Source organism: Megalobrama amblycephala, linkage group LG24 (genome assembly GCF_018812025.1).
Source record: "Megalobrama amblycephala isolate DHTTF-2021 linkage group LG24, ASM1881202v1, whole genome shotgun sequence".
NCBI classification, from domain to species: domain Eukaryota; kingdom Metazoa; phylum Chordata; class Actinopteri; order Cypriniformes; family Xenocyprididae; genus Megalobrama; species Megalobrama amblycephala.
Window position 1 is genome coordinate 6,959,413 of NC_063067.1, and position 27,977 is coordinate 6,987,389.

General features: G+C 36.9%; 3 protein-coding genes across 3 annotated transcripts; 1 reads left to right on the plus strand and 2 right to left on the minus strand.

Annotated features, from left to right (window-relative positions):
* Nucleotides 1–26: 26 nt before the first annotated feature.
* On the minus strand, nt 27–12,006 carry bin2a (bridging integrator 2a). Its single transcript, XM_048177594.1, has 14 exons — nt 11,847–12,006; nt 8,696–8,850; nt 8,091–8,171; nt 7,959–8,013; nt 7,778–7,872; nt 4,467–4,562; nt 4,254–4,361; nt 4,008–4,093; nt 2,994–3,069; nt 2,830–2,912; nt 2,606–2,710; nt 1,140–1,602; nt 501–579; nt 27–388 (listed from the first exon to the last, which is right to left on the minus strand). The coding sequence occupies exons 2-13, from the start codon at nt 8,786–8,788 to the stop codon at nt 511–513; spliced, it is 1,410 nt and encodes a 469-aa protein (XP_048033551.1). The 5' UTR covers nt 8,789–8,850; nt 11,847–12,006; the 3' UTR covers nt 27–388; nt 501–510.
* Nucleotides 10,784–15,697, plus strand: si:ch211-210c8.6. Its single transcript, XM_048177595.1, has 5 exons — nt 10,784–11,020; nt 12,132–12,237; nt 12,416–12,522; nt 12,705–12,877; nt 15,198–15,697. Exons 1-5 carry the CDS (start codon nt 10,861–10,863, stop codon nt 15,483–15,485), a joined length of 834 nt encoding a protein of 277 aa, XP_048033552.1. The 5' UTR covers nt 10,784–10,860; the 3' UTR covers nt 15,486–15,697.
* On the minus strand, nt 15,668–27,977 carry racgap1 (Rac GTPase activating protein 1). The gene is made up of 17 exons (XM_048177592.1): nt 27,822–27,977; nt 27,183–27,273; nt 26,882–27,084; nt 26,644–26,786; nt 25,071–25,140; nt 24,848–24,901; nt 24,686–24,763; nt 23,332–23,449; nt 22,737–22,888; nt 21,318–21,482; nt 21,084–21,179; nt 20,802–21,000; nt 20,460–20,565; nt 19,532–19,664; nt 17,182–17,308; nt 16,975–17,086; nt 15,668–16,879 (listed from the first exon to the last, which is right to left on the minus strand). Exons 2-17 carry the CDS (start codon nt 27,265–27,267, stop codon nt 16,804–16,806), a joined length of 1,917 nt encoding a protein of 638 aa, XP_048033549.1. The 5' UTR covers nt 27,268–27,273; nt 27,822–27,977; the 3' UTR covers nt 15,668–16,803.

Sequence of the window (27,977 nt, forward strand, 5' to 3'; positions counted from 1 at the left end):
CTCGAGTGTAATGAAGAAAATGTAAAAACAATTAGGTTAATTTTATTTAAAAGGGATATTTTTTGGGATGATTGTCAAGTACATTATAAACATTCCCATTGTTTAATGTGATCATTTGTCAATTAGATAAAGAGTAATATATCTAAAAACATTAAAATCCACAAGAAAGACCACCACATGTGAAGGATAAAAGACAATACAGGAAAGTGATTATATTCTAAAAGAAACTGTACTCAGAATTTAAACATTTCTCTGAAAAAAAAAAAAAAAAAAAAAAAAAAAACATCTCAAAAGATCAGGGATGAAAAAAAATCATGAATCCAAGTCAGTACAGCATTTGGAAATCCTCTCTTATGTTGTGAATTTGCAGTTCCAGCGTATTTCCTTTCTGTAAACAGATGAATTTCAAATGAAATACACACTAAGCCATCTACTCATAGTGGATGAAACGAAACACATGATCACAACATGAGCTGGAAGTGCTCTCAAATTATGCTGACCTTTTGTCTGCTATTTAGGGGCCTCTGTTTGCGATCCTTCCTTCACCTCTCCTGATGGATGGTCACCCTTGTTGAGAGCCTTAAAACAGGTTAAACAAATAAAAATTACACCTCTTCGTGAGTTACATTGTTGTGTTTCTTTGAGGAATGTAATGGCTATGTCTAGAACATGGCAGTATATACTATATGTGACCCTGGTATCGCACAGGTATATTTGTAGCAATAGTCAACAATACACTGTATGGGTCAAAATGATCGATTTTTCTTTTATGCCAAAAATCATTAGGATAATAAGGAAAGATCACGTTCCATGAAGATATTTTGTAAATTTGCTACAAAAAAGTATTTTTGTGAGTGGATATGCATTGCTAAGTACTTCATTTGGACAACTATAAAGGTGATTTTCTCAATATTTTGATTTTTTTGCAACCTCAGATTCCAGATTTTCAAATATTGGTATTTCGGACAAATATTGTCCTATAAAAGCTTATTTATTCAGATGATGTATATATCTCAATTGAAAAAAATTGACCCTTATGACTGGTGTTGTGGTCAAGGGTCACATATACCACCTACTATATATTTTTACAGGGTTTTATTTATGTATATATGTTATGTTTACAGGGTAACAGAACTCACATAGCTTGAAGCATCAGTTTCTTCCACATCTGATTTAACGTCACGAGCTATTCCATTCTCCACACCAGAAGGCCCACCATCCTCCACCTTCTCAGATGATTTTTGATCTTTGATCTTGGAGCATTCGGTGGGACTCGAGTTTGGTTTCAGTTCACTCTCATCCTCCTCAGAAGACTCCTCCTCATTTGGCGTATCCCTCTGTCCATCTTGACTTGAGGCTCGCGGGGACTCTTTCTTTTCGGCTTTCTTGTCTTCTACCACTGGTTTATCATCAGAGGTGCCGGTGTCATCCACCTGTGGCTCATGGGAAGGGCTACCCTCCTCTGTAGTGTCGTCTAATCTTATAGGGCTGCCTTTTGCACCTTTGGCACCAGAGACGTTCTCATAAAGGGGTTGAGGGCTGGTGGGGCTGTATGACCCATATGCTGATCTCTCAGACTTAAAACTGGATGAGTTGTCTCTCCTGTAATAGCAAATGCAATGAGAAATATGTTGGTTTGCATCTTGAAAACAGATATGCTAGTCAATTAAGTTATGAGTGCAGTAATACATGCCGAAAATTGAAATACAGGTAGACCGGGGCTAGTTGTCACACTTTTTACTCAAATTAACCAGTGTAGGTTTATCATCAGTATTGGGGAAAGTTGTGTTACAATATTGCGTTACTCCCTAAAAAAGTAACACCTTACACCTGATTTCTCGAAACATGGGGACAGGAGAGGTCAGTCAATAAATGGGAAAACGTGTTACTTTTTGAAATAGTAACTCAGGTATTTTGTTGTAAATCTAAAGTAATGTGTTACTTTACTAGTTACTTTAAAAAGTAATCTGATTACGTAACTCGCGTTACTTGTAATGCGTTACCCCCAACACTGTTTATCACAAGTCAATATAGGTGCATACATTAAAGTTTTGGCAAAAGATTTTAAACCATTTACATTGTTATTGCCCTGGAAAAAAGATACACACTTTTGTTGTATGGGGTAAGTTGTCACAATGGAACTAATAATGGAATGGGCACTAATAAAAACCATGGAATGGGAACTAATAAAAACCATGGAATGGGAACTAATAAAAACCTCGGAATGGGAACTAATAAAAACCTGATTATAGGCTATTTAACCTCAAATAGTAAAACTATTATGAACCACAAATGCATCATTTTGCAATAATGGGAAAGGTAAAAAGAATAACAAATTATATTTTGGCCAAAAGATATTGTATTAAACAAATAAACAAACAAACAAAACCACTGAAATAGAAAACAAGCATTTGTGTAATTTGATTTTTAATTTATATTCTTAGAGTAATTTATTTTTTAATTAAAAAAAACAAACAAAAAAAAACAGTCATGCCTAAAACATAAGAGAATACTTGAAGGATGAATGCCAACACTTTCACCAGCAGATGGCATTACTTCCTAACTTTTAAATCAGCAAGGAGGAGAGAAATTGAAATGATTTTACCTGAGAGAGCCTCTAGGGCTGTAACTCTTGTGGAAATCATAAAAGCTTTTAAGTGATCTGGGAGACAACGTGTCTCTAAATGACCTTCTCTTCAAGGAACCTGAGCTTAAAAGGAAACAAAGAGAGTAATTTGTACTATATTTGTCTGTTAAACTCTTTTACTACTGATAGTTAAGTTGTTTATTTAACAGATATATAGAAGAACAGACTATAAAGCCTTATACCGGTTCAAATTCTTCACGACAAAGCTCTTGTCTGGATGTTGGGTGCTCAGCTCTTTCATCACAGTCTGTAGAACCTCATTGTTCTTGGGGGGGAAAAAAAATCATGAGGAATCACTGTTCATTGATTCAAGTATTTTATTTTTACAGCTGTACTTTTGGTTTACCTTGGTAATTTCCTTGTAGAAGATGTCTCTGAGGTTGCAAATGGCTTGGAAGACTGTGACATAGCAACCAATACGACTATAGAATGCAGAACAAATATTATTAGCCAAGTTTCAATTTGTAGATTTAAAAAAGTTTTGCCTCTTTGTCGCCATCTCTGTTCGAAACCTGCGTTGCAGTTATTTGCGGAATTATCATCTTACGTGGGTTGTGCATCGGCACGGCTCCTCAGCGCGGATGAATCTAATGTTTTGAGGAGAATGTGTGGCTGTCAGTCACCGCACCGGTGGACGCTGTACTTTGGAATCACAGATTGTAGTCTTGGAAGTATGGCCAAATCAAAATAAGAATTTTCACCGGAAAAATGTTATCTGAACAAGTAAGTAACAAATCTACCACTTTTGTTCTGACCAACTGAGAAAAAAAGCATTACAAATCACACTACCAATAGTGATTACGTTAAATCTAATGATCGCTTAGCTCATATCACATCAAACCGTGCAAATTATTATTATTGTTATACTTTGTTCTCAAATTGTTAATGTTAGCAACATCAGCATTGCGTGACTGTGTATTTAGTGTGTATTAGCATTACCTGTAGATTTCAATTTCTGTAAAGTTTTATCTCTAACGTTAATTTGTCATACCATACAATCAGCCATCAAAATTATAAGTTTTATTATTCCAGCTACTGTGAGAAAAGGCTGTAAATGATCCATCACATGCCATAGCCTAGCTGGGACTCCTTTATGTAAACAGACGTGACGTAATGACGCAAAGACGAATTTCCCGTAGAAACCTACCAGTACCACCCGAATTAGAAAACATTATTACAAGCTTACCGTTGTGAATCTGGCTAAGGTAAGGAGATAGTTTTGAACACTGGCTGGTTATGTACTTGCTCAAAAATTGATTTTGGATAATTCTTAACCATAAAAAAAGTTATTTTAAGTTTAATTAATTAACATTTAAACAAGATCCATCCTGTGCACTATAAAAACAACTATAAAACTCACCTGTCATATAGAATAGGCAGTTCCATCTTCAGCTCCCTGTTCATGTCCTCAAATATCACCTTGGCTGCATTCATCTCATCCTCTGCCTTTAAAAACAACAGCACAAAGGAAAGTCCTTGTCTTCATAAAGCTGAATCATGTCAGTATAATGTCATGGTATAAAAACAGGAGTGGAACTTATCAGTAAGGTTACAAACAAACTGTTTCTCTATGTCAGGCAAATAAGTCAAACATGTCATATAATACCTTTCCAATTTTGATATCATCCTTCTTTTTAGCATTCTGCAGCCCTGTCAGGTGATGGCGGGTAGAATCATAGTCTACAAGTTTCCTGTTTCGCTTGGCCACTCTTTCCTGAATCATAAAGAAAAATAGTTGACAGACGAACTGCGCATTTAAAAAATGATTGAGGGCTTTGTGCAAGGTGTATGTGCTAATATATCAGGCAGCCGTTGTTACCCTGACGTCTGGAAACTGGCTCATGTAAGACTCCATAGTGAGTAATGCCTGGTCACGCAGCTTGCTCTCATAATCTTTCCATAGAAGCTCTTCTCCCTTTGGAACAAAGAGAGCCACATTTGTATTAATATAGGTAATAATAATTAATAATTTAATTATTCAGAATAATTTATAATGTATATTAATTTATATTAAAGTATATTAGGTAATAGTTATAGGCTAGTTCACCCAAAAATGAAAATTCCGTCATGTCGTTCCAAACCCGTAAGAACTTCGTTCATCTTCAGAACACAAATGAAGATCTTTTTGATGAAATCTGAGCGATTTCTGACCTTCCATTGACAGCTATGCAAGTGACACTTTGACGCTTCAAAAAGTTCATAAAGAGATCGTAAAACTAATCCATATGAATTGAGCGGTTTAGTCAAAATTTTCTGAAGAGATTTCTTTCTTGTTTGCTTTATATGATGAACAGATTGAATTTAGGCTTTTATTCACATATAAACATTCATCAGTGAACATAAACAGAAGCGCAACCGAACCTGAATGACGCATGAGAACAAACCTCTTACGGAAGCTCAAATGTGCTGCGTAACACACGAGAATGAACCACACATCAAGTGAACATGATTGAGCTTCCGTTTACCACAACTGGTTCATCATATAAAGCGAACAAGCCTCTTCAGAAACGTTAAACTAACCCGCTCAATTCATATGGATTAGTTTTACGATCTCTTTATGAACTTTTTGAAGTATCAAAGTTCCATTTGTGAAGGCTGTCTATGGAGGGACAGAAATCTCTCAGATTTCATCAAAAATATCTTCATTTGTGTTCTGAAGATGAACGAAAGTCTTACAAAATAGTACAAGAACAGCTTTGTACCAGCAGTGAATAGTAACAAGATGAAGTAATGGGTTTATTTATTACAATGTTTTAGTGTTTGGTGTTGTTTTTAGTGTTTTGTTGTATAGTTTATCTATTGTTTATATGTATGAGAAATAGCCTGAACTTTTTACTGAAACCTAATTTACCTATGGGTATAAAATAAAGGAATCTGAACCTGAACAGGTTTGGAACGAGAGTAATTAAAGGGATAGTTCACCCAAAAATTAAAATTTTGGTGGTTCAAAATCTGTATGAATCTGTATGAACACAAAAGAAGATATTTTAAAGAATGTTGGTCACCAGACACCGGTGACGGCACCCATTAAAGGGTAAGTTCACCCAAAAATGAAAATTATGTCATTAATGACTCACCCTTCATGTTGTTCCACACCCGTAAGACCTCCGTTCATCTTCGGAACACAGTTTAAGATATTTTAGATTTATTCCGAGAGCTTTCTGTCCCTCCATTGAAAATGTATGTACGGTATACTGTCCATGTCCAGAAAGGTAATAAAAACATCATCAAAGTAGTCCATGTGACATCAGTGGGTCAGTTAGAATTTGTTGAAGCATCGAAAATACATTTTGGTCCAAAAATAACAAAAACTACGACTTTATTCAGCATTGTATTCTCTTCCGGAATCCTTTCCATTGAATTGATTCTATTGAATTGATTCCATTGAATTGATTCCATTGAACTGATTCCATTGAATCCTTTCATCTGTTGGCATTGGTAATGCACTTTTACGTCGCCGTGGTTGTTTTTGGCGATTAGGACATCCGCAACATTTGAAGCATCAAAAATACATTTTGGTCCAAAAATAACAAAAACTACGACTTTATTCAGCATTGTATTCTCTTCCGTGTCTGTTGTCAATTCGCGTTCACGACTCCGCTTCTTCTTCTTCTTCTTTCCTGTTTTACGGCGGTTGGCATCCAGCTTATTGGTGCATTACCGCCCCCTTCTGCTCCGGAGTGTGGTTCACGACACTCAGTTACAGTTACACTGCTGACGTAAGACGCCCAAGCTTCGTTTACAGTCTGAGGGAGACGCACGCTGTATTCAAGCTATTCTACATTGTTTGTATTTTAGTATTTCTATATTTTTTAAAATGGTGCGTAAGTGTGCATGTCGCGGATGTCCTAATCGCCAAAAACAACCACGGCGACGTAAAAGTGCATTACCAACGCCGACAGATGAAAGGATTCAATGGAATCGATTCAATGGAATCAATTCAATGGAATCAATTCAATGGAAAGGATTCCAGAAGAGAAGACAATGCTGAATAAAGTCGTAGTTTTTGTTATTTTTGGACCAAAATGTATTTTCGATGCTTCAACAACTTCTAACTAACCAACTGATGTCACATGGACTACTTTGATGATGTTTTTATTACCTTTATGGACATGGACAGTCTACCGTACATACATTTTCAATGGAGGGACAGAAAGCTCTCAGACTAAATCTAAAATATCTTAAACTGTGTTCCGAAGATGAACGGAGGTCTTATGGGTTTGGAACAACATGAAGGGTGAGTCATTAATGATATAATTTTCATTTTTGGGTGAACTAACCCTTTAACTTCCATAGTATTTTTTTCCTACTATGGTAGTCAATGGGGGGTGATATCGGCTTGGTGACTAACATTCTTCCAAATATCTTCCTTTGTGTTCAGCAGAACAAAGAAATGTGTACAAGTTTGGAACAACATGAAGATGAGTAAATGATGACAGAATTTTTGGGTGAACTATCCATTTAAGGCTAGTTGGAGCTAAACTCTAGAGGCCCTCCAGGAGCAGGTTTGGACACCCCACGTCATGCACTTACGGTCTTGTGGCTTTACAAAGGCTTGAGATCATGAAAGTCCACAAGACCGTAGGGTGTCCCGTTTGTTATTTTAGGTTTCAAAAGGGTGCTCACGAGTGCCCCCTTTGTGATCAATTTGCGCCCTTGATGAGTACTTTTGCCTAGCCCGCATTGAAGTGAGCTCCGCAGCAGAAAGTGCAGACTCGTAAGGAAGACCGCAAGTGTTGGTGCCATTTGGGACAGGGCCATCTCTTCTCTTCTCTGATGACGTGTTTACTGATGCGAGGGTGGGACGACCTGTCACTCACATGAGATCACAACAATAGCAAACCACAACCATCCAGTGATCCCGTCAATTCCAGCTGTACAGAATCAAGTCCCACCCAACATTTTTTCTTGTTTGAGAAGCCATTTCGCTCGGATATGCGCCACAATAGGGAAGAAAAGACTTTAATATAAAGCTTTTTTTTTCAAATAAATGTTTTACATGCATTGTATTGTGTTTTAGGGTTAAAGGAAATGTCAGTAAACTTAAAGGACAGTGTTCTGGCAGAAATTTACCAGCCATACTTGTTTTTCAACAGACTTTTTTCTTACAGTGTAGTCTCTAAGACTAACCTCCACAACTTCCCCAAGATCTTCTACACCATCCCATTTATCGTCATAGGCATCAAACAAGGACTGAAACAGTCGACCTGAGGCATCCTTCATTACTGTTAAACAAGCACAATAAAGCATGTCAGTATTCATGTTTATAAGAAGCTTATCTCCTACTTGAGTCTCACAGTAAAGAGTCAACCTGTGACAGCGTTGAGGTACGCTTTAAGGTCCTTGTATATTTTGTATCCATCGTTCTGTAAAAGAGACCACAAGGAAAAATGAAGTCAACTTTTGATCTTCAAAGCTGTTTAACATATTAGATCAAATGTACCTGTTGATATTGGAGGTTCATCACACACTCCTCAAAGTGCTCATCTTTGGTCTCCTCGGCTTTGCCAAGTCTCTGCAACACCTGCAAAGGCATCACATATTACAACGTGCCTACAAACACCTGACAGCCATGACAAGGGTATTCTCTAGCTATATTGACAGCTATGCAATGGATGTTACACCTGACCTTTAAAATATTGATAAGCTCACACTGACAAAGAATAAAAGCTTCCTTACAGTTTTAGATCCTATATGAACTATTCTCCTGACTTCACCAACAATCAGTTTTGAGATGACAAGATATGAAGGGCTTAACAGAAAAGTATGGTGGAGTAATGGTGGTAATAGTGGTCAGCCTTGGCATACAAAACAATTGCGGCAATAAAGGAGATAGTTAAGCTGCGTGTTTACATTGGCTCTTGTTGATGGAACATATAACGCAACTTGTGTCAGCTACTCCCATGTCATGTGACTGGATTGATTATTGGACCAAAATAATACTAAAGTTTCTGCTCTCTTAAACAGGAAGACTTTGCAAGATTGACAGCATTGGAAAACACACCGGCTCTCTTAACTTCATTGTGTTTTATGATTCCAGCCACGTACCTTCTCCTGTGCTCTGTTGAATTGTTTCTGCACCCGTTTAGCAAGCACATTGGCCCCTCCTTTCGAGCTGATGCTGGCCTTGCTTTCTGCCATGTTCTTCACTTGTATTCAATCTGGAATAATGTTCCGACAGCCCTTTAATTATATGGCCAACCCTGTAGAATAAACGGAACTTTTTAGAGTAAAAGACAGTTGACTTGGTGTCTTTACCTTCGCCTATATTCTGTCTGAGCCCAAACACACCTTCTTTTGGCTTCTTCTACAGTCTTAAGTCATAAACTTCTTATCTTTCCAGGTCATGACTTCAGTACTGTGATGGCCCCTGAGTCATATTTCATTGTGAATAATTATTTTAAGGAAGGGCCTACTTGTGGATAGCTTGTGAAATTCTATTCTATTCTATTCTATTCTATTCTATTCTATTCTATTCTATTCTATTCTATTCTATTCTATTCTATTCTATTCTACATTTCCTTCTCCAGGGTCACAGGGATGCTAGAGCTATATAATATGATTTTACATTATATATTATATTATACTGAACTGAGATGAATAATGACACTATTATCTTCTGTAGAGCTGCTTTACAGCTGAAATTGAAGTTGTTTCAAAATTAATGAATTTTGCAACAATAACACTAATATTTTCCTGTTTATTACTTTGAAGCTGCTTTGAAACCATCTGTACTGTAAAAAGCGCTATATAGAAATAAATGTAAGAAAAGAGAAGTTTGTCACCTTTGCACCTATTGTATTTTATATCACATAATGAAGATCAAACATTCAATTTCTATTCTATTCTATTCTATTCTATTCTATTCTATTCTATTCCCCTATTCTGTTCTATTTTATTTTGAATCAAATAAGGGGAAGTAAAATTTTGCATTTGTTCTATTGTTTTATATTCTGTTTTGTTCTATAGGCTACTTTTCTATTATGGGGTACTGAGTTCTACACTGTAAAAAGAAATTCCGTAAAAAAAACAAAAACATATAATGTACTGGCAGAAAATTACCAGGACATTATCCAGTAATTTTTGCAGACATTTCCGTTAACCCTAAAACACAACACAATGAAGTTCAAAATTCAAAATACAGGTAAAACACCTGTAAAAAATAAATACGGAAAATTCTGTCAAATTAATACAGTACATTGTGCCCTATTTTTATAGATTTTCTATTCTATTCTATTCTATTCCCATATTCTATTCTATTCTAGTCTGTTCTGTTCTATTCTGAATCAAATAAGGGGAAGTAAAATTTTGCATTTGTTCTATTGTTTTATATTGTGTTTTGTTCTATAGGCTACTTTTCTATTATGGGTCACATGGGGTACTGAGATCTACACTGTAATAATAAAATAAATAAATAAATAAATAAAAATCTATAAAAAAAAAACAGATAATGTACTGGAAGAAAATTACCAGGACATTATCCAGTAATTTTTGCGAACGTTTCTGTTAACCCTAAAACACAACACAATGAAGTTCAAAATTCAAAATACAGGTAAAACACCTGTAAAAAATAAATACAGAAAATTCTGTCAAATTAATACAGTACATTGTGCCCTATTTTTTACAGATTTTCTATTCTTATATTCTATTTTATTCTGTTCTATTCTATTCTATTCCTCTATTCTATTCTATTCTGAATCAAATAAGGGGAAGTCAAATTTTGTTCTATTGTTTTATACATGGGGTACTGAGATCTACACTGTAATAATAATAAAATAAATAAATAAATAAAAATCTGTAAAACAAACAAACAAAAAAAACCCCAAACAGATAATGTACTGGAAGAAAATTACCAGGACATTATCCAGTAATTTTTCTGACATTTCCGTTAACCCTAAAACAACACAATGAAGTTCAAAATTCAAAATACAGGTAAAACACCTGTAAAAAATAAATAATTCAGTCAAATTAGTACAGTATATTGTGCCCTATTTTTTACAGATATTTAAAGATTATATTATATTATATTATATTATATTATATTATATTATATTCAACCAGTACCTTATACGTAAAAAAAAGCATTATATATATTCTCAAACTACAGTTCCCATAAGCCACAGTGAACAGGTTACAGAAGACGCTTTGGCCACTCCTCCACACGAGTGTGTATGTTATGAACTTTGTTCTGCTGTGTTTTTCTATAGGGTTGTATGATTGAGCTCAAGTTCGTAGCATTGCTGCTTCAGAACTTGCTGGACATGATCATGGGAAGCACGTTGGCCAAATGTGCAGCCACAGACCTGGCCATTCAGTGGGTCGGGTGGGCACTAGCGTCTGCTTTCAAAACGGAAAAGTTTTACGACTTGGCAGGTAAATGATTTATCCAAAAGGCGTAGTCACACGATATTGATATAGTAATATTATCTTTGTTGCTTCCGTCGGTTTTGTCATGTTTATGCATTAGTCTGCAAACACATATTTCGACTTAAAGAATGTTGCAGGTGTTTTGTTGCATCGCAACACAAGCAACGTTTGTTTTTACTTGTTTATTGTGAAAAATAGGTTGTTATCAAAATGTATTACGAGACAGTGGTTATCTAAACTACAATAAGGTGTTGTGAAACGACCATAAAGGTCTCCACCCACAAGACACGATCTTAAACCAGCTTACTGAAGTGCATGATTTTTCCCTCCCGTATTTCGACAAGCCGGCCTTTTAACCAATCAGACACATTGCTCTACAGAGGAGTCGTCGCTTGATTGGCCAAATAGTGTATAAGTCACTGTCAATCTTGCGGCTAGAGGCGGGACTTGTCAAAAAACAGTAGAAAAAATGGTTAACTCGGATGTGATTTTATATAAAGAACTAATGTTACTTGCAAAAATATATGCTATTTTAATCTTTACAAATTAAAATTTATAAATAGAAAAATTATTATATCATACAGAAACATACATTTTAAACAAACTTCTGTACAGATTTTAAATTACATTATCACATAATTTTCAATACAACAGTTTATAATGTTATACCTAAACTTTTTAATACTGCATATATTAGGAATTTTGACAGTTATACTGATTATCATTTTATTCACTGCATGTAGAAAGTGAAATCATACTTGCGAACATGAGGATATGATTATCCATGTAATGCAAATTATAATCTACATAAAAAACATTAGCTTCTACTCACCTGTTAGCATTCAACATGCATTTCTCTTTAATGTAGTACAAATGTTATCCAATCATTTCAAACCCAGGTTCCTGAGTGCTATTCCCTCTTTCTTTCTCTCTGAGAAGTGTGCTCTTGAGAATCCTTGAACTTTGCAACCAATTGTCTCTAGGTTCATTGGTAAAATATTCAGTGAACACGCCTTTTAAAATGGACGGACACAGGTGACTGGCTGCTCTGCCCATATCTGGAAGGATATTGAATGCCTTATCAGTTTAACTACAAATTAATTTTGTTGTTTTGTAGGTTCTGGTACCTATATATTGCTGGCTCACCTGAGTCGTGTATGGGGCGGAAATGGCCACCTTAGACAGAACGTACAAACTGGACTTGTGACTGCCTGGGGACTGAGGTAAGATAGATAGATAGATAGATCTACATGCATAACACAAAATGTCTATTTATTGGGAGTCTTGTTGCTTTAACAGCATTAATAAAAGTGAAGTCAGTCCACCTTCATGTTGTATTAATGTATCTATTAAGGTCTGGTTAATAAGTCAATAAGTAACAGATTGGGCCTTGTCCTGCAGGCTCGGGACATTTCTCTTTCTTAGAATCCTAAAGGAAGGACAAGACCGGAGGTTTAACAATGTCAGAGACAGCCCTGGGACATTCTTTGTGTACTGGAGCATGCAAGGTATTTCAACTAAGGCTACTGATTATTTGAATAGTTGCTGTTAATTGATGGCTGCAGTAGGCTATACGTGTCCAATCGTTATCACAACAAAAAGAGACAACTAGGAAAGTAATTTTACTACCCTGAAAAGTAATAGACTGCCACCTTGCATCGAAATGAAACTTGTTTCTCCTTCTTTCCAGCTCTGTGGGTGTTTGTTACCCTCTTGCCCACTCTAATTCTAAACAGTGAGAGAAGAGATGAGCCCCTAGGCCCACGTGACTACATCGGTTGGGGAATATGGGGGCTGGGTTTTGCTACAGAGGCCATTGCTGACCAGCAGAAGTGGAATTTTAGGAGCGATCCAGATAATGCTGTGAGTAATATCTTGCACTGATAATAATAGGCTGATAAGGCTACTCAATCAGTTGTGAAAACCAAATTAGGACATGTGAATCATATAACTCGTGCCATAAAAGAGATATTTTAATATAATAACTAAAGTTTTATGAGGCCTGCACAGATTACAAACTGGATCAAACTGGTCACTCTTAACCCTCTGATTGCCTTTGATCATTTTTAACCAAAAGAAAAAAAGTTTTGAACATTTTTTTACATTTTGGTGAGTTTTGTGGCACTTACTTATGTGAATACTCAAAAAAATGAGTTTTTTTGGGGGTGCAATCTACAAATCAGCAACAAAGAAGTAGTATATATAATAATGATAATGATAATGTCTGAATATATATCCAAATGCAAAACCTAATAAAAGTAAGTAATTATGTCTGAAATTACTCTTATTAGCAATTAGGGAATACACAGCCCTATATGTATATTGGCTATACAGCCATCTAGTGGTTACACGATTGTATAGAGTGCCTCAGGGATAACGCATTTTTGTAGGCAAAACCCGGAAGCGAGTTAGCATTTTAGGACTTCCGGTTCCAACGGCGTAAAGTCTATGGGTTTTTTGAATGGGTTTTTGCTAAATCGCCTGAAATAAGGTCTGTGGTTAACAAAGCCTCTAAATACTTTCACGTTTTGATCTATGACATAAAACACACCAGTTATAACCCACTTATGATTTTTTAAACTTTTACTGTGTCTTAAAATCGGCAGTTGCTAACAAATTGCTAAAAGGGACTACTTCCTTTGGCGGGGACTTTAGACGACATCATGACAAACAGGACATTTGGACAGCATTTCTTATGAAAAAGTGGATAAGTATTCATACACAGCGCAGATCATAATCAGCGAGCATGTTTTTAAATAAAGTTGTTTTTTAAATACAGTTTGAGGAAGCTTGTTGGTGTTGACGTTGATCCGCGACCATGGTGTGCTGTAGTCCGTTTATAGCCTACTGTTAGCTTTTTATATCTGACGACTTTATTTAGGCTTCAAAATGTATAAATGTTGTGTTAACTTGTAAAGATTATCTTGATAGACAAAACGTGTAAGTGTCATAACCCTTTGTTAAACACAGAGCTTATTTTCTGTGATTTTCCAAAAGTCTATGGGAAAAATGCATTGGCTTTCAATCGAGGGAACCCGTGTGCCGCTAACTTCCGGGTTGGCCTACAAAAACACGTCATCCCTGGGGTACTCTATTAGGCTACATATAATTTTCATTATTTCTTCCAGCAGATGGTACTAATCTGCCTTACATGCATTGTTTTACTTGCATTTGTTTTATTTTATATAGACATAAATGCTGCATAATTTAGAGGTGAATATTGTCTAATACCATGAAATCCCCTCAAAATACAAAATAATAAATATTATTGAAACAAAATATCGTACATTGATTTCATTAGAATGTTTTTTTCTTCTGTCTGTTTTAACCATTGAGGAAATGTGACCCCTCAGTGGGGAATACCAGAGGGTTAAAGGAAAATTGTCTATTTTATTCATATGGGCTAAAGATATAGAAACAACTATATGCAAACCATTTTTATGTTGTTTTTTGTCGTTAAGCCGCGCACACACTTAGTGTATTATTATTATCATTATGTCGGACTCACCGCAGGTAACTCATAATCTGCAGTTGTTACTCCTGTCTCCTGACAAAAACATTGCATGCGGAGTGTGGAAAGTTACTGGAGCGCACAGCCGCGCGTCTCTCACAAGGAACGTCATGGCAGTGATTGACAAGCCAGAGGGCCAATCTGCGCACGCCTCTCACAATGGCAGTGATTGACAAGCAAGAGGGCCAATCGTTTACGCGATGATCGCGTAAACGATTGGCTGATGTTTTTAAGGCCCTACCTCGTGCACAGATGATGTATATTAATATTATTCCTTTCAGTGCACCTAATAAATAGTCTTTTATCAGTTAGTAAAGACAGTTTCAAGTAATATTGCAAAAATGTATAAAACAAAACATCCTCTGTACCACCTTTAAGTAGCGCAAGAGCGATTTGAAAGTATACAGAGCTGTCTGCGCTCTAACCAATCGTTCTGCAGTGCCGCTTCAAGTCGAACACACATATTGCCTTAACCAACTGTGTGCATTTGGGGTGGGGCTATCTGTTTGTTAGACCAATGGCAGACAGGGGGAGTAATGCAGAAATTACACTTCACTTTTAATCAAATACTTTGGATTTTGCTATAAGAAATCCTCATTAATTTGCATGTGACATTTTATTTAATATCATAGAGCAAAGGCATTAACCTTCTAAGCTTGCATGTATTTGCAGGGAAAGTTTATTCATCATGGACTGTGGGCATACAGCAGACATCCAAACTACCTGGGGGAGATCCTGCAATGGTCAGGGCTGTTCCTGTCCGCGTCCTCTGTCATGCGTGGACCTCAATACCTCAGTGCGGTTTCTCCGCTCTTCGTCTGGTTCTTACTGAGACATGTTAGTGGGATCCCCATCCTTGAGAAGCAAGCTATGAAGAAATGGGGATCGGACCCTGCCTTCCAAAACTACATCAAGAACACTCCACTCCTATGGCCATTCCCAAAGTTTAAAGGAGAATAAAGCATATTTATAGTATTTACTCATGCATTGATAGCTTATGTGAATGTCTGGATATAGACACCCAAGTGTGGGTAGCACACTTTATACCTCTGGTTTTGTATCATATTTTAAATGTGAACATTTGTCTCACCACTCATATCCCTAAACCCCAATGCAATGTGTTACAAAAAGACACAAAGGACTTGCAATAAATGAATGTATTTTACAAACAGCACAAGTTTTACAAAATGTCACACCACTCAAATTAGAAAGCAACTAGAATTGATAATCAACTCCAATGTTCAACATAGTAAACAGTTGCTCTTTTTAAACAATGAAAACTTGACAGGTCAGTGCTGCTCCAGAAACACTGCACCACTGAAAGGAAAATGACTAATTATATACAGTGAAAATCATCCAATCAGTATAAATCTTATGAATTGGATGAGGTACATTTGATCCTTCAAAATCAGTCAATTCTCCCAGAGGTCATCTTTTTTGTTTCTACTTTAAATACGTTATAAAATTCAATAAATTGCGGATGAACTGCATATAGACATAAATCAATGCCGTGGATAAAATCTGAATGAATTCTGGCCATGTACATTTATGATAAAAAACAATTACGAAGCTAAAAGACATAAAATGCCCAATCACAACAACAGAGTTTTTGCATGTAAATTGCATCTCAAAATGTTCTTGTTGTCCTGAAACCCTAAGAGGGTCCAGTGTATCTCAAACACCACAAATAGTTTGTTTAAACAAATTCAAAACATCGCCAGCAGCATCATTTTAACACAAATTTTGTATTATACCTACTGGCTGTGAAATTTAAGCTTGACCGTGTTTAAAAACACAGTTTACACTCTTTATAGAAAAACCTGATAGTCATTACATCCTTGAACCCTCCAAGAGACTGAGATTTTGCTTGTCGTTCCATGTAAAGCATAAAATTAGAATATACAAACATGGTTAGTTGCAGATTACGCTATACAAATCTTGCATAAAGCGTAACCTTTTTGTTCTAGATGCTACAATCAAGTTTAGGTTTCTTGATAAAGAACTCCCAAACTGATGCAGATTCTGTTATTGTATGAGGATTCAGTGACTGATGGAAGTGCTTATATCAGCCCATCACTTTGGTTGTGAGGATGTTAATAGTACATTAAAACATTTAAAAAGTGACTAAAATACAAATGTTACTAGAAAACTAAACAGAAAAAGAGGAGTAGTGTTAAAATGGTTTGCAGATGCCAAAGAGATAAAATATGCAAGGACAATGTAATATATTGCAGCTATTTCCCAAAGAAAAGAAAACTCTTAGCCATGAAGAGCTGGGCTACTTCAGGAGAGGAGAGGCGAAGAAGTGCCCTTGGCGAGGGACGCTGACTGGAGCTCTGCTCCTGCTAGCAAACCTGAAAACAGAGCAGATGTTCCTAATGGTTAGCTCACACATACTCAAACAGCAGTGCGTCATAATACTATAAAACCCGGTAAAGTTCAAACATACTTTGGAGTGATTGCGTTGAGAGTTGCGTTCTTCATGCGTTGGGAGAGAGAGCTGGACGATGGGGTCTTGCTCATCTGCTGGTCAGGAGTCGTAATGGGCCCGAACATACTTGCTACAGTACAAAGAGAGCATGTTATAGAATATCGGAAGGGTGATGTTATGGAAATAGTTAAAGATTCCTCAAATGTTTGGATGTGAAATTCATACTTTTCTGATCAGGAGTTGCGTGGACATTGGCGTTCTCAATGATCATGTGATCGTTGTGAGCTTGGTCGTCGCTGTTCATAAACTGACTCCAGTACTCCACAGGAACTCCGAGGAGACGCTCAACCACCTGAGAGAGAGAGCTTTGTGAAAAACTCTGGTCCAAAAGACCACACTAGTGTTGCTTTCGTCAACAAAAATTATGACTAAATATCGTCATCAACAAACCTTTATCACGTGACGAAAACGAGACGCGACGTAAATGCTGGTCATGTGACGATGACTATAATTAAGCGTATAATGCAATATTGTTGACGAATAAAAACGAGACTAAATGTGGTTTACAAAATAAAAACTAAGCTAAAATGTCTCTTAAAGATGCCCAAGAATGCTTTTTCACAATATGTAATATAAGTCTAAGGTGTCCCCTGAATGTGTCTGTGAAGTTTCAGCTTAATTTTAATTTTTTTAACTGCCTATTTTGGGGCATCATTAACTATGCACTGATTTTTTCAGCACGCCGCCCCTTTAATTCGCGTGCTCCCTGCCACACGAGCTCTCGATTATATTACAGCACATTTACAAAGTTCACACAGCTAATATAACCCTCAAATGGATCTTTACAAGATGTTCGTCATGCATGCTGTATGCATGCTTCGAATTATGTGAGTAAGTATTTATTTTGATGTTTATATTTGATTCTCTATGAGTTTGAGGCTGTGCCCCATGGCTAACGGCTAATGCTACACTGTTGGAGAGATTTATAAAGAATGAAGTTGTTTATGAATTATACAGACTGCAAGTGTTTAAAAATGAAAATAGCGACGACTCTTGTCTCCGTGAATTCAGTAAGAAACGATGGTAACTTTAACCACATTTAACAGTACATTAGCAACATGCTAACGAAACATTTAGAAAGACAATTTACAAATATCACTAAAAATACCATGCTATCATGGATCATGTCAGTTATTATTGCTCCATCTGCCATTTTCGCTGTTGTTCTTGCTTACCTAGTCTGTTGATTCACCTGTGCAGATCCAGACGTTACTGGCTGCCCTTGTCTAATGCCTTTCATAATGTTGGGAACATGGGCTGGCATATGCAAATATTGGGGCGTACACCCCGACTGTTACGTAACAGTCGGTGTTATGTTGAGATCTGCGTGTTTTCCGGAAGTCTTTTAAACAAATGAGATTTACATAAGAAAGAGAAAGCAATGGAGTTTGAAACTCAATGTATGTCTTTTCCATGTACTGAACTCTTGTTATTCAACTATGCCGAGGTAAATTCAAATTTTGAATCTAGGGCACCTTTAATTTATTGACCAAAACAAGACGAGACAAAATATTATAACGTTATTTCATCTCATTTAGTTGCGTTATTATTATTATTTTGCAGTATTTCTGTTTCCTGTGTCTCACTTCAGACTTGCATCAGGTTGCACTGCGCAGACGCAGGTGACGTCACTTTCTCAAGCCCCACTCGCGGCATTATTTAGAGGATGCAGCTGCAGTGAGTTTAGCATAAAGGACAACAAACAAAGTTAAGTCTGACACAGAGAAAGGGACTGATATGTAGGGAAATATGTATATTTCATGTGCTCATAACTTCATGAAAAACGCACAGATCATAGAAAATGCACATCATTATTTAAAGCAGATTCTTACGAAATGAATCCAAAATCAACATAATATATTGCGTTGTTCACAAGATATTACACAGGAAATGATTTAATATACTTGGCTAAAAACGTGTCTCTTTCCGGGATGCAGTGTGTATCCAATGCATGTACCCATCCATGTTCGTTTTACAACGTGGAATAACACAAAATAGGTATCATCTTAAAGCTTAGAATCTCAGCTTTTTAATGCATCTAACCATTTTGAAAAACTCCCAACGAGTCCTGAGAAGTGCCTTTTAAACCTGAGTTTACCGCCCGTGGGCGCCATCTAGCTGCGAAAAAACGAATAACACTTTAACTATACTTTATGCCACAAAATTTGAACCAGATGCAGCTCACATGTAGGAGAGCATCACCAAAAAATAATTTTTCTAAAGTACAATTAGTATTAGTAATAAAGTACAAAGAGACTGAAACCAGACTAAAATAGTCATGGATAATTCTGACTAAAATAAGACTAAAATGCTCAGACTTTTAGACAAACTTGACTAGACTAAAAAGAGTATGAACGTGACTAAAACTAATAAAAACTAAAATTACCGCTTGACACAAAGACTAGACTAAAACTAAAATTAAAACAGGCCGCCAAAAACAACACTACACCATACATTTACAAAGTAGACCCAATTAGGAAAAGAAAAGTGTGGACCATTAGTCATGAACACTCACTTTTGGCTGTCGTTTTGTGTCCTGCAGGATGGTCATTGGATCTGGGTCGGGCACGGCATGACCCACAATCGTGGGTCCAAATACACGAGCCAGATTAGTGCTGTCCATCTTTGTATCTGTGCTCTGGGCCACCCTAATGATGACAGAAATAATACCCAAGTTAAATATTAAGTCTCACAGCCTAAAAACTGCCTTCTGAAAGAAGTGCTGGGTTTTAATATCCAAGAATGTTGCTCCAAATTAAGATGGATTGATAGCGTTACTAAACTGAGGACAATTAACACAAATTATAATAATAAGGATATGTGATAGCTTTTTTATTTGGTGTAATTGGACTGAATACATCAAAACCATAAAATTAGACTTCTACTGAACTGTAAATGGACTGCAAGGTTGTACCTTACTTAGCTCCACATTGTATAAGCTGTTTTCAAATTAAAAAAAAAAAGTGTTTCCAGGATTCATGGCAAACATATCTGGTAACAATTTTGTAACCATAATAATATGCATGTTTTGTGTTATTGTAGAAACAATGCCCATCATTGTAATTGAATGCATTTTTGTTGTTTTATATAAAATCATAATCAAAAAGTAAACTTAGAGATTAAACTTAACAGGATGCTAGATGGGCCATTTACAGCACAATAAATAAAATATGCAATTGAAATGCTTATTCAGGAGTATAACCATCACACTCAAAGCAAAGTTTTAGGCAATGGTTAAAAACGCAGGCTTCATATTTATGCTTTTACACCAGTGCAATTGCACCTAAATGCAGTTTGAGACAAACTGATCAAGTTGCTTTAAACCTGAAATATTCCTTTAATGTTACAATTTGTTAGTGTTGGTTTTTATAATTAAATAGTATTTGCAAATGGCATAGGCAATAAAGCAGACAGTACAATCAGAGATTGTGTATGATGTTTACCTCTGCAAATGAATGATGAGGAAGGCCAGAGTGTCTCTGTTGGGCTGTGGAAGATCACTGATGTTCTGATATATCAAGGCAATGCTGTTGTCATCATCAGACAGCTCTATGAGAACAGAGTAAATGGTTACTATTGAGTACTAATATTAACACACTCATCTTTCTAAGTATGTCACGGTTCAACATTTGGGGTTAGTAAGATTTTTAATTTGTAATAATATTTCTCAAATTACTGTTTATTGATGAAATAAATGCAGCCTTGGCGAACATGAGATGCTTTTCAAAAATCATACCAACCCTAAACTGTTAAACGGTAGTGTACATTCATACATCAACACTAACCAGCAGCATCCATGAAGGCACGGTTGAGGCGGAAGGTTAGCAGGGGCTCTTTGAGGTTCCTCAAGAAGTCCTTGAGGAGGCCAGTGATGGCATGGATGTCGTCCACCTTGCTGAGCAGGGGAACAGTTTTCCCACGCAGGAACTTCTCTTTCAGGTCCTTGACCACTCGATCAGAGCCAGACACCCGGTACAGACCAGTCTGCCAAAGGTATACGCAGGTTTTCAGAACATATTGATCTTGTTCAGTGTTCTAGACTGAATTCAGCATCTTTATCAATTTACCTCACGTAGGCCTCTCTGCTCAATCTCATTGACGCAGTGCACCACCAGTGAAGGGATCATGGGAGAGGTGGAGGACACATAGCTTGCGAGGGTTCCCTTTTGAAAAAGGTTGATATGTTTAAAGCTATTGAGAGTAAAGCACAGCCACTTAATTAAAACTTGAAATAATCAGCATGTAAAAGAGGCAGAAAATACTCAAGTTGGATGATAAAGCTTCATATATAGATTTGTCACCTCTCCACTTTTGACTGGAGTCCCAGTCATGGATGGAATGCAGGGCAGAGGGCAGCGCTCGCGGCATTCGGGGTGGGCCACCACACGGCAGTCCCTGCACTTCAGAGAGAGCTTCCCAAATTTGATCCTCTTACCACATGGCACACAAGACTCTGGCTTGATCACCTAAAAACAAAAAAAACAAAAAAAAAAAAAAACAAGAGCCATACAGATGTGAGCTTTGAGGACTATAAACATGGGCCACCATGATGGGAAATTAAATAGTTTTATTTTCTGTCAGTTTTAAATCTTGCAGAGCAGTTTTGAATTTTATTTGATGTAGACATTTTAAGAAAAAATAAGGGCAGAATCGGCAGATATTTTGCTTTTTACTACAAAAATGGAAATAGTTTGTTTACAATGTTGCAAACCATATAATTAGTATGAATAGTGAATAAGTTCCCATTATCAGCACATCACATATCCCAGGGAAAAAAAATTTGTTGGCTGAACTTTGTCTTAATATTTATCTGAAGTGTCTCCTAAACTTAATTTAGTCACGATGTAACAGAAGTTAAAAACGATTATTGAAGGGAAGGAAAAACAAAAACAAAAACAAAAAAACAAACAAAAAAAACACCCCAAGTAGGACGGGGTCTTGGTTCTATCCATCGGTTGTTGATTGGCTGAAGGCAAATCTGATTGCATGCTTGGAGTTGATTATAAGAACGGTTGTCAAAAGCACCGACTTCGATACCAAGTCAGTACTGAAATTAAACAAAAAAAAAAAGAAAAAAAAAAAAGGTGATGCTTTGAGTGGATGATTAAACACCTCTGATTGGCCACTGTATTCACATGCTCAATGTTCAACACACGGGAGCATTTGTATCTGTGTAAGCGCTCTGTGAAGAGCATCATTGATGTCCATTTACAACATGTTTTTGAAGCGTTGATCATTGTAGCCAATCACAGACATATCTGATGAGCGCGTGAACACAATGGACAATCAGAGGTGTTTATGAATCCAATCAAAAGCGCTCACATTTTAAAAATTTCAGTACCGACTTGGTATTGTAAAAGTCGGTACTTTTAACAACACTAAGTCTGAGTTTAAGAGGCCTAAACAATTGGAAAAATTCAGCATGTGTCACCAGAGAGAAGTCTTTTCACCGGGAAGGTCCAGTAGACATTGATTAACTTATGAGTAAACAAAACAAAATACAAAAATCATTTTCACTTCAAAATTTTAACATGTACATGTCATTTTGCATTTTTAATTATTAGCTTTTACATCAACTCGTTCCCACATGAAAACCCTGACTTGTCAAATTATATAACTGCAAAATGCAGGAAGAGAAAACAACCCTTTACGGTTAGGACTCAAGAGCAATGCATCAGGACAAGTGCATCTTAGATTGAGATTTGTATGCAACATCATACCGTTTTGGAGACAAACTCATGCAGACGGACACCTCCACTGCCCTGGGGAGTGCTGGGCTCTGCCTTGCTCTCTCCATTGGGATGACTGGGCTGCTTGAACACATCCATAGACTGAACTGAGTCGGTGTCAGCAGTGTCCCACTCCACAGCAGCTGAAGAACAAAGCAGAGAGAAGCACTGCTCACTAGTGCAGAATACTTAAACAGAAATGCAAAGGCTTGGGGTGTGAGAAATGATCAGGAAAAGAGGCCATACAAAATAGAGCTCTCATGAAAAAACTAATATAAATAAATAAAGAGTACCAGGCTGGAGACTCAACAAGGGGTCAATTTAAAACACCCCAGAGTCCTCCAAACCACATAATAAAATATTAAACAAATTAATCTTTGACCCCATTCAATAAAACAATGCATATTTATGATACAGCAACCACATATCATGACTCACTGCAGAGCTTATTTATAATACAGCAACGTGCACATTATTATTCAGTCAATAACAAGAATCGCATAATCAATGACTCATGCAAATATTCTCTTGCTCTGCACTTGCGCCCTCACGAATGACAATAATAAATTTAGTGAAGTGAGCTTACCAGTCTTTCGGCGGCTCCTGGTCCAGTAGGGAACAGCCTCCACTGTTGTGACAGCCTCAATGGGTCCACCACCAGCGGGCACCGTCACGGTGGTCTTAGCCACCAGAGACTCATTACCCTGATAAAACGTGACTCGAATTAATTAACTGTCAAACAATTTCTAACTTACTACACATTCACCTAAAATAGGGCGCTATTAAAGAGATAGTTCACCCAAAAATGAAAATTATCTCATGATTTACTCACCCTTAAGCCATCCTAGGTGTATATGACTTTCTTCTGTCAGACAAACACAATCAGAGATATATTCCTGGCTCTTCTAAGTTTTATAATGTTAATGAATGGCCCTCATGATTTTGAAGCAAAAAAAAGGTGCAACCATCCATCAAAAAAATTATTCCATATGACTCCAGGGGGTTAAAGGCATCCTAAAGTGAAGCAATGCATTTTTGTAAGAAAAATATCCATATTTAAAACTTTATTAATGATAACTAACTTCCGACAGACAGCCATACACATCTATTTGTGGTGGAAGAGTATCCTCTGACCTGATGTATGATAAAAGCAGAAGCACAGAGGATAGAGCAAAACAAAACACCGGTCACGAATTAGAAGTAAAATGAGAAATTTTAAAGAGAAATGTCAGAGGATTTTGATATATGAGAATAGGAACTTTAGTTTGTTGCAGCGCCCCATTTGTTTGAACCATGAGAGGTGTCTAAGCTTACGCTACTCCTACACCCTGCGTCATACATCGTGTCAGGGGTTACTCTTGTGGCGCAAGATGACTTGCACAGTATGCATACTGTCGTCTGCCGGAAGCTAGTTATTTGAGTTAATAAAGTTTTAAATATGGATATTTCTCTTACAAAACCCCATCGCTTCGCTTCAGAAGGCCTTTAATAACCCCCCGAAGCTGTGTGGATTATTTTTATAATGGATGGATGCACTTTTTGTGGTATCAAAATAATGAGTGCCATTCACTACCATTCTAAACCTTGGAGGACTAAGGATATTTTTAAATATTACTCCAGTTGAGTTTGGATGGCTTGATGGATGGCTTGAGGGTGAGTAAATCACGGGATTATTTTAATTTTTCGGTGAACTATCCCTTTAACTGGACATTAACAGCAAACCAACATGAACATAAACCAGGGAATAGCTTGTTGGCTCTCTCAGTGAGAAGAGACAAAATCTTCCAATATTTACACTTCAATGGGTTGTAGGGACTGGGGAGAACCAGGGAAACATTATACTTCTAATGACTAAAGCAAAGCCCTGCAGGGAGCCTTTATACTAGAGTCTTTCTCCAATATTAAACAGTCAGTCATGTGCTTATGTAACCAGCTCTTACTTTCTCAGAGGTGCGGCCGGTCGAACGGGACCTCTTGGCACCAGCAGGAGGGCCTTCTGTGTGGTTTCGTGAGGAGCGCTGAATTGAGACAGATTAAATAATCAGAAAATGATTGAAATTTGTAAGTGATTTGGCTAAATGTGGATTTATTGGGAAGCTTACTCTCTTTTGTCGTTTCTTGAGACGAACGGTCCTGATTGCAGAGGAGTCCCAGTCCTTTATTTAAAGAAAAGCCATTTAAGATATTACAGCAACAGCAAAAATTAAAATCAATAAAGGACGGGTCAGTTTCAATTTCATTAAAATGTTTCACTTTCTCACTGTCAGGTTTGAGACAGCAATACATATAACATTAATATTTTTAATATTCAAGGAAATGACATACCAAAGAATCATCAGTTTTATCATAGCTGATGTCTGACAAGATAGATGCCGATTCATCAATGGTGGTCAGTCTAGAGGAGACAGTGTGAAAAACGAAAAGAAAGTTACAGCAGAAAGAAATACAAGTCAATCATAAAAACAGAACCATTTCTTGTCTTCTATGACATTCACGTAAATCCTTGAAGATATTCTATTAGAGATGCTTTAAAAGTCCAAAATCAACCATCTTTACCATTCAAACAAAACAATAATCTTTACCATTTTTCAACAAATGTAATAGCTGAAAAGGTGTGAAGAAAAGTTAATATCACTCAAGCTGAAAAACCAATAATGTTATAACTCTTTATGATTCAACCATATCCTGACAGATTTCTGAAAGAATATCCAGCTTCAAATAATGTCTTGTTTGTAAAGCGCTTAACACAATACACATTGTTTCAAAGCAGCTTTACACAAATTTACAATGTTAAAGCTGCGATGACATGGAAGTAGCGACAGATTGTTCAAGAATACGGAAGAAATAATGTTGCTTGGGCACTTTCCCCATTGAGAATGGGCAACAAATTTCTATCTGGATACTTTAGATCGAAATGTGTTACCCATTCTCAATGGGAAAGTGCCCAAGAAACGTCGCTCGGAAACACCGCTCAAAAAGTTGCCCCGTGTATCATCACCTTACAAGACACTTTGCAGGTTTGGTTCGATTAAAACAAACTCTGGTGCAGTTAGACTGAAATATGAACAACACACACCAAAGACATCTAAACGACCCTAAAACAGGATGTGATGTCACCAGATGTGACCCTAAAAAGGACAGAATGCTGAAGCATGCCTGTTTTTTCATGTGATGGGAGCCATGTTGCCCATTACAGTTCGGTACAGGCATCAAATGCCATCTCCTTGTAGCAGATCTTTGTTTGTGTGTGTGACGTAGGAATTCCTACAGCTGTTTTGACTCCTTTACACATTTTATAAGCTCTTCGCGAGTTCTCAGCTGGTCAAAATACCATCATACGCATCTAGCAAAGAACAAAGCATTGTTTCGGATGTTTGTTAAGTTCTGTCACAAAATCAGTCTTAAAAATAACAGTGTGAATGCAAAGTGAACCAGTACTAAATGTATTATTTTCTTTTTTTGGGGCCGGGCCAAAAGAACCAAGAGAACTACAAGTGTGAACACAGCCTAAATGATTAAAGTAGTACAGCATGCACCAAAGAGAAGTCTGTCGTTTGCACCGCTTTCGTCAACTTATGACATTTTGATTAAACATTGCGAAAATAAATAAATAAATAAAAATGAAATATACAGAGGGATGAATTGTTCACAATAAGATCTATACCATTAATTTAGTAAATAGATAGGTTTCATTTTAATTTCATGACTTTATATGACACATAAATGACGGGGTTTAAGATTTAGGTTATTTCTCCAATCCTTATGCAATTTAACTGAATTGTTAACCGAAAGTCATGACTCAATACTCAAAAGACCTAGTACATATTACAAAATAATGGAATGAAAACTCAAAAATGCATCATATTACAGAAGTAAAACGGGTTGCTTATTCTCTTACCGTCGGCTAGTATTGAGGTTTGTGGGATTCTGGGAACGGGCATTCAGAAAGGCCAGAGCTGAGCGCTGCTCCTCATTTAACTGGATGCTGTTACTGGAGCCTTCAGTCACCAACAGCTCCCGGATGAGCTGGATCTGACGGTCCTGCAGAGGAATAAAATGGAACGTCTGTTTTTTGAGCCTAAATTCAGAGATCAGGTCTACCCCACAAGTAATCATGCAAAAAGAAGCCTACAAACCAGTTTTGCACAGTCAGCCTCAGCTTTCTGTCGCCGACGGATCTCCACATCCACTTGGTTGCGGGCATGTTTGAGCTTGACCTCCAGCGCTCCTCGCTCCGTCTCGGCCTTGGTGAGCACCTCCTTACATGCATTCAGCTCACGCTCAAGTCTCAGCCATTTACGACGGCTGTCCTCAAAGTTTAGGGCCATCTGAATGAACTCTGAGAATTGAGGTGAATATTTAGTGGGAGAGAGAATGAGACATTGAACTACTACAGCATGCATTTTATTTCAAATATTCACCACAGCCAATACTTACGGGGTTCGATGCTTTCATTGAGAACATCAGCTTGTGCCCGCAGGCTTTCAAAAACACTGTGAAGATTAATCACAGCAGTCTCCATGTCCTCCTGCAGTGGAGAAAAACATTTTAACTGTGTGCACCAGCTCAAACAAATAGCTAGTTTTATTTTGCTCAGCAAATTATTTCAGCTCAATAAAGTTAGCATATGATTATTAAAATCTCGAGACCATACATTCCACTGTATGGACATCTTTATCATACAAAATATTGGGGGCGTGGCCAATGATAAACATGAATTTGCATAAGATACACACATAATATTAGTATTATCAAAAATCTAATAGTAAAAATGCATAAAAAAAGTTACAAAATATTAATAACGTACTTTAAAAATATCTTTTTAAAATAAATAAGTGTACTGTACACTATAATAACGTTAATAAAAGTATATACAAGTAGTATAAAACCAGTTTTTGCAGGGATTATGAAAGTACAATCGTAGACAAAGACATCCGTCCCACATTTAAATCACAACACGTTCAATGGTGAACAATAGCAGTAACAGTTACAGTAAAACATTAGCATGTGTTTCTAAACGGCTCGTCAATGGAAACAAACAGTACAAACATTGGTTTGCCACGTAATATAACTTACGGCTTGTTGTAGACACCCAGCCTTGTGTGTTAGCGATGTAATGTAAGATTAAAACTTGAAAAGATATTTTTTTCCAGGGACAACAGCACCGCACCGGTTTGTTCAACCAAGTTTACCCGGATGTGTCGATAACGTTAGCGTCTAGAGGAGTTGCGT

Excerpts from the sequence above, each read along its gene's own strand:
- si:ch211-210c8.6 (XM_048177595.1), top strand. The coding sequence starts at position 10,861 with ATGATTGAGCTCAAGTTCGTAGCATTGCTGCTTCAGAACTTGCTGGAC. Across the intron at positions 12,523-12,704 it reads TGTGTACTGGAGCATGCAAG|CTCTGTGGGTGTTTGTTACC; the intron begins GTATTTCAACTA and ends CCTTCTTTCCAG. Across the intron at positions 12,878-15,197 it reads GGAGCGATCCAGATAATGCT|GGAAAGTTTATTCATCATGG; the intron begins GTGAGTAATATC and ends ATGTATTTGCAG.
- bin2a (XM_048177594.1), bottom strand. The coding sequence starts at position 8,788 with ATGGCAGAAAGCAAGGCCAGCATCAGCTCGAAAGGAGGGGCCAATGTG. Across the intron at positions 7,873-7,958 it reads GTACCTCAACGCTGTCACAG|TAATGAAGGATGCCTCAGGT; the intron begins GTTGACTCTTTA and ends CTTGTTTAACAG. Across the intron at positions 4,563-7,777 it reads ATCTTGGGGAAGTTGTGGAG|GGAGAAGAGCTTCTATGGAA; the intron begins GTTAGTCTTAGA and ends TTTGTTCCAAAG.
- racgap1 (XM_048177592.1), bottom strand. The coding sequence starts at position 27,267 with ATGGAGACTGCTGTGATTAATCTTCACAGTGTTTTTGAAAGCCTGCGG. Across the intron at positions 25,141-26,643 it reads AACCTCAATACTAGCCGACG|ACTGACCACCATTGATGAAT; the intron begins GTAAGAGAATAA and ends TGTCTCCTCTAG. Across the intron at positions 22,889-23,331 it reads CAGGAGCCGCCGAAAGACTG|CTGCTGTGGAGTGGGACACT; the intron begins GTAAGCTCACTT and ends TTTGTTCTTCAG.